Genomic DNA, 9,362 nt, shown 5'->3' on the forward strand with positions numbered 1-9,362 from the left:
CGGTGCGTTGTGTACGTTCTGTACGGTGTGTTCTGTGTCTGCACGGTATGTTCTGTGTGCTCTGTATGTATTGTGTGTGCTCTTTGTATAGTGTGCTCAGGTATTGGAAGCTGTGACAGCAGAGGATGGGCAGGTAAGGATCTGGAGGGGTTTGCACCCCCCCCCCCCAAAAAAAAATTCACCAGCCGCCACTGCTAGCCGGGGACGGTGAACAAGTTGGGAAAGCTTGAGCGTTCAAGTCAGGGACCCAGCGTGGGTAACACTTGAAGATTTAGCGGGTTAGCTGAGAGCCAAGCCAGGGACCCATCAGGTAGCATGGGTAACACTTGAAGAAGATTCAGTGGGTTCGCTGAGAGCCAAGCATGGGACCCATCAGGTCACGTGAGTGATGCTTGGAGTGTACAGCGGGTTAGCTGTGGAAGAGCTCAGGGGATCCAGCAGGTGGCTGGGATCTGAAGGTCTGGTGAGAACTGGGAGCTCAGTGAGAAAATCTGTGTCTGAGATGCGAGTAAAGATCTGCAACCGGGGACAGAGTTAAGTGTGTGGATCTACATTGAAGTTGGAGAGTTCAGTTGCCAAAGGAGACAGCAGTTCTACAAATACAGTGTGGCAACCAGTTTAAAGGCCCTCAATCTGTCTGCCTATTTTGTCTTGGGGACTGACAATTGCATCTGCCTATGGGTGTTCAGAACCTAACCCTCTTTCCCAGCGCCCACCAAATGCACCCTTACCAGCGCCCATCCATGAATGAATGTTTGCTTCCATTCATTCAGGAGTCGAGACACAGACAGTCCTCCATCGCCGCTGCGCCTCTGACACTGAACGGCGCTGTGGCTGCCTGCTGATGCTGAGACTTAGTTGCTTGCTGCAGAAGAGAAAGGAGGAACACCATTGGCCGAGTGCTCCCTAGTGGTAGAACCAACCCCTGGCTATATGACTCCTATGCCTACCGCCTTATGGTGAGTACTGTGATGAGGACTTGTTCTTTTATATTTTAAAGCAGTATTACCCAAGAAAATGAATGTATTATATTGCAGATTACCAACTCTAAATTGTGATGGCAGTTTTAATTTTAGGGTTATTTTCCTTTTATTTTTACTTGGTAATCCAGCCAGTAACACATTTCTGGTCTCAACACTGCTGGTGGAGAAGTGGAGACTGGGGTAGTGTTAGGTTAGCATCATATGCGCTAGTTCAGGGATATGCAATTAGCGGACCTCCAGCTGTTGCCAAACTACAAGTCCCATGAGGCATAGCGAGACTGACAGTATCAAGCATGACACCCAGAGGCAGAGGCATGATGGGACTTGTAGTTTGGCAACAGCTGGAGGTCCGCTAATTGCATATCCCTGCGCTAGTAGATCTGCATGGACTTGACTGAAAAATTAAAACCGAAATCTAAAAGATAATGTTTAGGCAATTACAGCAATGGATTTTTCCATTCGGGTTAAAGTTTCTACATAAAGCAATAAACGATTGTGAGCACCTCAGTCATTGTTAAGTGGTTTGTCTCAACCCTCTGCTACTTTTGTTGGACAGCTTGGTCAAAGGAAGTGGAAAATCAAAAATCGTGCTGACCAGATTACAAGGTGGGAAAAAAAAAAAAAAAAAAAATAAACTAAAAAGCTGCAATATAATAAATGTTTTTGGGGTTTAATACAACTTAAAGCGGGAGTTCACCCGAATTTTTTTTTTTTTTTTAACCTTAGATTGATGCTCATTTTGTCAAGGGGAATCGGGTGTTTTTTTTTTTTTTAAATCGAAGCCATACTTACCGTTTTAGAGAGCGATCTTCTCGGCCGCTTCCGGGTATGGTCTTCGGGACAGGGCGTTCCTATTTGACAGGCTTCCGACGGTCGCATGAAGCCGAACATCGCTGCGCACCGGCGTTCGGCTACTTTCAGAAAATCGTGACGCGATAGATGCGACCGTCGGAAGCCTGTCAATCAAATAGGAACGCCCAGTCCCGCAGCCCATACCCGGAAGTGGCGGAGAAGATCGCTCTAAAACGGTAAGTACTGCTTCAATTTAAAAAAAAAAAAAAAAAAAAAAACTTTTCGGGTGAACCTCCACTTTAATAAGTTGCAATTCCTACTGGCTTATCACAATGCCAGTAGACTCGTTTTGTAACTTTACAGACATACAGTGCGTTACAGCTTTTACTGAGCTCCGAGGTTCATGGTGCTATTGCCGTTTTGTCTTTGTACTTTTTCAGTAGCTTTTCAAAATGTATAAAATCTCCCCCAAATAAGGACAGGAACATTTTTTTATATGCAGTTCTACTTTTAAAAATATAATCTCCCAAATATAATCTCTAACCCATTAAAGAAAAAAAAATCAAAGTATACAAGTAGAGCAAAGAGCAGTTGTGTAGCATCTGCCTTGACCCCATCATAATGCATTATAGGAGGTTTTTTTACATGGCCCATATAAAAGTATTGTATATTTGTCTACAGCATGAAGCAAAGCACTGTACAGCATCTTAAAACCAAATGTTAACTCACAATCTTTTTAAAGGTGTCAATTTAATAGAGGGTAGTACCTAAGCTTGTGATAGACCTGGGCACCTTGAGTAATGCAGTGATGTGTTGCACTAGCGAGAAAGAAAGAGAACTTGGCCCCTTTTACTCATTTAGGGACATCTTGAGCCAGTTCCAGGTTGCAATCTACCCAGACCACACACAACCTGCACCTTTTTTTCCTGGTCCAAGTCCAGTGAATTTAGTTACACCATTCAATGTTAAATATCAGCTAATAAGGTAAGCACCATTTTTGAGTATAAAGAGGGAGATAAAAAAAAAAAAAAAAAATTTATATATATATATATATATATATATATATATATATATATATATATATATATATATACACACACACACACATAAATTGTGCTGCTACAGACAAGTATGGCTCCAGTATTTGTGTAAAATATGTTGCCAGCACACCTTATTGTCCATTCACAGCAGGTGTGCCTTCTGTGCTGTATAAATGCACACCCACTAGTGTGCATTGTGTAGAGCCAGTTCAATTTGTTATTTTCTCTTTTCTTAAAGGAGTTGTAAAGGAAAAAAAAGAAAAAAAAAAAAAAAAAAAATTTGCTGAAATGACTGTTTACAGGGTAGAGACATAATAGTTAACTGATTCCTTTTTAAAAAAATAATTAAAAATGGATAAAACATCAATCATATAACAACCTGCGGTTTCCTGCTTCTGTGATGTACAGAGCCAATACAGGGCAGTGATGGTTTGGAAAACCAAACCGATTAGTGCTGAGGGGGTTTTAGACACAGTAATCACACCTCCTTGATTAGTGACAACAGAGAGAAAGCTCCCAGTACTGTGGTCATCAGGAAACAGACAACTAGGAAGTATGGAGATCAGAGAAGAATTACAGCAACTTGAGAGCAAAAACTAACAATGAGGACATGAAAACAGCACTGCATTAAGGTAAAGGAAGCTATTAAGATAAAAAAAAAAAAAAAAAAATCCTTTACAAACCCTTTAACTGCACATCACATGAGCCCAATAAAAAGAAGGCCCTGCAAGGTTCTGAAATGTTCCAATGCTGTAATATGTTGCTTTTCAAATGAAAATCTTGATAGCAAAATCATGACAGCAGTGCAACCAATTTATAGGACTCATGCCAGTGATACATTCTCCATACTTTTCCATGTGATGCCAAAAAGTTACATGCTATACCCTGTGGTTGTTTCTAGTAAGTGAAAATATGTTGTCTGGTCCCAGAAATAAAAATTAATATAACCCCCACATTTAGGTTAAAGGGGTCCAGTCTTGGGTATAGAATTTTTGGAAAGTATTTAAAGCTGATAAAATGTCTTGGAAAGACTGGATACGGTCTATTTAGATCTATAAAACACCAACTACAATATACATGCTGAAAGACTTTATTAGAAACTTGTTGACAAGCACAGCTACATTATTAAACATAGGATCACAGAAAGTTTGAGAGATACATTTGTCACATTTCACTCAGTAAAACTAATATAGATGGAAAGTAGACAGTCTGGATCCTCATGGGTGGTACACAGCTTAGCTGCTCTCTTTCACGCTATGCTTGTCAAACAGGTACTCGCCCATGCCGTTCTGAGGCACCCCAAGGCGTTTCAGGTTGGTGATGAAATCGCCAAAACGTTTCATATCCTTCACCTGTTCCTCCAGATATTCAGATTCCAGGAAATCACACAGCTGGAAAACAAAATGTTGGTTAAATGTCTGTAGGTTTAACCGATTCTGAAATGTCACACACACACACCGTCAGAAAACATGTTGCTTCCGTCCTTCTGCACCAATGCAACTACTTTTAATTCCTGTATCATGTTCTGGGGATTTGCAGAAATTTTAACAAGTTAATGGTTACGAGAGACTTCTCCAGAGCCTCCTCCATCCTCTGAAACACTCTACCCCAGTCTGTCCCACTATCCCATACTTTGCGTTTAGGCAGTCTTTGAAAACTCAACTCTTTACCATCTGCCTTGTATTGGAACTGTACTGTCTCCCTTTACTTTGTAAAGCACTGCCAAAACTGTTGGGCAATACAAATCGTGTATAATTAGGGCTGAAGTCGCAACCAAATTTAAGAGAACATTCAGTCAGATAAAGTGGTTGTAAACCCTAAGGCCTCGTACACACGACCGAACATGTTAACGTCCGACCGGACAATTTTCCGGCGGACAAATGTTTCTTAGCATGCCAAGAAACATGTCCGCTGGAAGCCTGTCCGTCGGACATGTTCGGTTGTCTGTACGACTTTCCGGACATGTCCGCTCGGCCGAAAGCCCTCGCATGCGTGGAAGCATTGACCTTCCAGGGTTGCGCACGTCGCTGCGGCCACATCACCGCGTATCCTGTCCGCGGGGGGGGGATTTTGGTTTGATGGTGTGTACAACCATCAGACCAAAATCCGGCTGCGGACATGTCCGATGAAAACGGTCCGGTGGACCGTTTATCGGACAGTCCGTCCGTGTGTACGAGGCCTTACAGACCACTTTGACCTATAGGTAAGCCTACATTAAGGCTTACCTGTAGGTGCAAGAAATTATCTCCTTAACCTACATGGTTAAGGAGATATTTCCAATAAAGTCAGCACCGATGTCTACGGCGCATCCACCGTAGACAACGGCATCTATTAGTGCTCATTTTTAAGAGGGTTTACTTCCCCTTAAAAAAAAAAAAAGAAAGGAGGATTGCTCAAGCAAAACCAATATGGTTCTAAAGCCTAAACATTTATCTGCATGCATTCCTTGCATGAAGGTAAAAAAGTTTAGGCACCCCCTTTTATTTACCTGATCCCTCATTCAATCCAGCACCATGCACATCTGCAGCTCTTCTCCCCCCACAGCGCTGTCAAAGTCAGTGAAGAGGGAGTGGAGCAGAGTCAATGTACACAACAGGGCTCGGGTGTGAGCACACACAAAATGTCTTCGTCATTTTTTGGTAGACACACACACACACACACACACACACACACACAATCTGCTTTACCATGTCACCTGTCTCAACCCAACCCCTCCAGGTGCAGTCTGAAAAGGTTGGCTCAGAAAACCTTAATAGATTTTATCATTTCAAAAGCAAGAACAGAAATTCTACCGCAATTTCCACTTTTAGATTTTTAAAAAAGTGCAGGAATATAAGAACACCGTCAGGGCCGCCATCACCTGTAAGGGGCCCGGAGGTCCCCGGAGCCCCAGATGGCAACCCCCTTTTTTTTTGTATACATTTTTTCCCCCCATATTAAAAGGGCCAATTTTTTTTGGGTCCGGAGGTCCCCAGGGCCCTTTTTTAAAAAGGGAGGAGAGAGATAAATATATATTATATATATATATATATATATATATATATATATATATATTGTAAAGGGCCACCCCCCCCCCCCCCCAATTTGTGGCAGCACCCCCCCCCCGGTTCTCTGCTCCAGGGGGCCCATGCCTGAAGCTGTGTAAGGGGCCCCATAATTCCTGATGGCGGCCCTGCACACTGCATTTACTTGCCTACAGTGGCGGCTGGTGCTCCATCAGTCAGAGGGGGGCGGAAGACAGACCTGTCCACCCCCACACTACTCTGCGCCCTGAGCTCTCTTTGCTGAAAATGGGTCACAGGAGTGCAAAAGAAAATTGCACTCCTGTGATCCATAAGAGAAGTGCAGCCAAACAATCTCAGGCTATATTTTTCCTTTAAGACAGAGAGTCAGCTGTATCACTTACTTGCCATTATGATAGAATAAAGAGCTTTACTGGCATTTAACTCTATTATGTGGAGTAGATACTTACATGGGGGTCAACTTTGTCTGTGGCCAGCTTGTGCAGGTCCAGAAGAGCCTGGTTCACAGTCTTCTCCAGCTGCAGAGCAGCCTGCATGGCCTCCAGGGTGTTACCCCATTCATCACGCTCTGGTTTCTGAAATAAAAGATTTTGTCTTAACACTTTAGCCAAATGTGTAAAAGATATTTTATTCATAACATAGATAATTGCTTCATGAGCCCTTTTGAAAACTAGCAGTCCATTTAGGCTAGGTTCACACTTCTGCGGGTGCAGGAATGCATATAAAGCGCATGCGTTCCACATCCCCAGGCAAATTGCACTGCCCTTTAGCAGACGCACCATTAATTCTCAATTAAGCCACAACTGCGATTTTGAAAAGCTAGAGACCTTTTCCTGCAGGTACAGCAATCCATTCTAATTGGCTGCTGTGCCCGCACATACACGGCACGCAGCAAACAGCTATCGCACATGTCAGAAACATTGTGCATGCTGAATGAAATGTCCCATCGTTTTTGTAAGTGATTAATGTCCATCTACTGCTCCTAGTGGTAAAAGTGTGGTATAATTTTCTTCACTGAGGGATTTCAGAACACTACTACATTTGGCCACTAGATGGAGCTGAAGAAGCAAGCTTACACAAATTACAGGACATTTTGCTCAGTGTCCATGAATGCTTTTGGACTGTCAAACTGTTTTATAGATTGAAAAAAACAGTCTTGGATTCTTGCTAGCGCTATATAACCGAAGTGACAATTTTCACGTAAAAAAAAAAAAAAAAGAAGTGCAATGAGAGAGAAGCCTATCCGATCACTGTGTTCTGGCTCATTACCAATGTAGAAGACATGTCCTTGAAAATATATTTTTTCTCCCCCCTCAAACATTAGAGGTCTGAAACTACAGGCTGTTCTTACCTTGATGTCCTGCAGGACAACGCGTCCCCCACGCTTGTTTTGATATTTCATGAACTTCTCGGCATGCTCCCTTTCCTCATGACTGTGCTCCTTGAAGAACTCGGCCACATTGTTAAGGGCGACATCATCACGATCGAAAAAGGCATACTGGGGATGGAAAGGAGAAGGTGGTTTAATGCAAAAATTTACCTAAACAGCTCTTAAAACCTACTGACAGCTGTTGACCGCATACTAGCTCATTATGAAATACTTTAGAACGAGGCGTCGGTATCCCAGGCGGCCCACGCTGAGGGAGACGACATTTTGCATTGGCGTGTCTTCCGGGAATTGCGACTCAAGCGCTGGAGCCACGATGTAATCACTTCCATGCATGTGCGTGGGAGACTTCTTTCTAGCAAGGTCCGGCGTCTGCCAGGCTTTCAGCCGAGAATCCCCGATGCGCATACGCCGCTGAAGTTGGCGGCTCATTGCAGGGGGAATATCTCCAAAACCGTACAGGTTTAGGAGATATTTTTTACCTACAGGTAAGCCTTATTATAGACTTACCTGTAGGTAAAAGTTATAGAAATGACTATACAACCACTTTAAATATCTCATGCATTTAAATTGTTGCAAATCAACTTTCACTTCCGTTTTAAGCAGTATTTAAGGAGCATTTTCTTCTTTATGCTGTAAATATCGCATAAAGGAAGAATGTGAATTTACATTTTGAAGATCGCACACAGTATTTGGGGAAAACACCTAAATACTGCATGCTATCGGGTTCTGTGAATGGAGCCATTATCTTAGTATAATGTAGTGGTTAGCACTTTCACCTAGCAGCAAAAGGGTCATTGGTTTGAATCCCAGCCATGATACTACCTGCCTGGAGTTTGCATGTTCTTCCTGTACGGGTTTCCTCCAGGTACACCAGTTTCCTCCCATCCTCAAGACATGCTGGTAGGTTAATTGGATCCTGGCTATATTGACCCTAGTATGTGTATGTATGAATGCGGGTTAGGGACCTTAGATTGTAAGCTCCTTGAGGGCAGGGACTGATGCAAACGTACAATGTATATGTAAAAGTGCTGCGTAAAATGACAGGGCTATACAAGTACCTACAATAAGATTGTATAAAATCGTGTTCTATGTTTATAAAGTAGAAATTGCTCTGACCTTGGTAGATTGAGTATAGGTAACACTCCAAGAGACATTGTCAGAACACACAATGATGAAACCGTACTGTAACTTTGTCAGTCTTGGTAATGAAAGTGTAATCTGAACTTTCCAAACTTGTTGTTTTCAGCCTATGGAACTAAAAGTGCCATGTTGGTACATTTTTTTTTTTCCTCCTTTAAAGTATGGGTCTCTCTCTGAGCTACATTTTATTACACCGTGTATTGTATAGTCAAATACAATTATAACTTAGATGTAATTGCGCTTAAGATGATGGTCTTGTAGTCCCATTAACAATGTAGTATACAAAATTGACTAATGCTGACCACAATTAGCAAAATAATAATAATAATAAATAATAAAATATATACATATACACACACAAAATCCTTACCAAGGAGGAGTAGGTGTAGGAAGCATAGAGCTCCAAGTTCAACATACGATTAACAGCAGCCTCGCAGTCGCGGTGGAAGTTCTGGCGCACCTGGGATTCCATTTCGGCGGTTTTGGGTGGCGCAAAAAAATCAGCAATAATTAGAAGATGTTGGGGGGGGGGGGGAAAGAGCAAAGGACTCAGAGAGGGTTCCGTTCAAACACTGTTGAAGCAAGAACTCTGCTCAGAGTCAGGATTAGATCTGATCACAGCACAGAGGAGCTCTGTATATATAGGCAACCAGCCTGAGAGCCTGGGGACTTCCCTCCCTCCCTTCACTTACCTCATCCACCACAAGCCAATCACAGGAAGCTTGCTGTTTTGCATGACTGTTGGCCCTTTGCCAGGAGATGACAGTAGAATGAAGTTCATGAAGAAACATTACATTTTTTAGCAGAAGTCCAAGTAATAAGTCCACATATACACACAGATTGGACCAGAATTGATTGGTCTCATCGCTCATAGACTTAATACAAACATGGTCTATGGGAGTGGCAGGTGATAGCTTTTATATAGCACACCTGCAAAAGCATTTAATTCATTGATATATATAGGGCAGTGTTTCTCAAATCCAGTCCTCAAGGC

General features: G+C 42.5%; 1 protein-coding gene across 1 annotated transcript; it reads right to left on the minus strand.

Moving 5' to 3' along the window:
- Positions 1 to 3,889: 3,889 nt before the first annotated feature.
- LOC120915337 (ferritin, middle subunit-like) lies at positions 3,890 to 8,981 on the minus strand. Its single transcript, XM_040325748.1, has 4 exons — positions 8,739 to 8,981; positions 7,190 to 7,336; positions 6,288 to 6,413; positions 3,890 to 4,206 (listed from the first exon to the last, which is right to left on the minus strand). Exons 1-4 carry the CDS (start codon positions 8,838 to 8,840, stop codon positions 4,051 to 4,053), a joined length of 531 nt encoding a protein of 176 aa, XP_040181682.1. The 5' UTR covers positions 8,841 to 8,981; the 3' UTR covers positions 3,890 to 4,050.
- Between the last annotated feature and the right edge of the window lie 381 nt (positions 8,982 to 9,362).

The sequence above is a fragment of the Rana temporaria genome, chromosome 10, assembly GCF_905171775.1.
Source record: "Rana temporaria chromosome 10, aRanTem1.1, whole genome shotgun sequence".
In the NCBI taxonomy this organism is placed as follows: Eukaryota; Metazoa; Chordata; class Amphibia; order Anura; family Ranidae; genus Rana; species Rana temporaria.

Bases quoted from the DNA above. Each gene is read 5' to 3' on its own strand.
- LOC120915337 (XM_040325748.1), bottom strand. From the start codon at position 8,840: ATGGAATCCCAGGTGCGCCAGAACTTCCACCGCGACTGCGAGGCTGCT. The intron at 6,414-7,189 runs GTAAGAACAGCC...CTTTTATTTCAG, and splicing joins TTGTCCTGCAGGACATCAAG to AAACCAGAGCGTGATGAATG. The intron at 4,207-6,287 runs GTAAGTATCTAC...TTTGTTTTCCAG, and splicing joins CAGACAAAGTTGACCCCCAT to CTGTGTGATTTCCTGGAATC.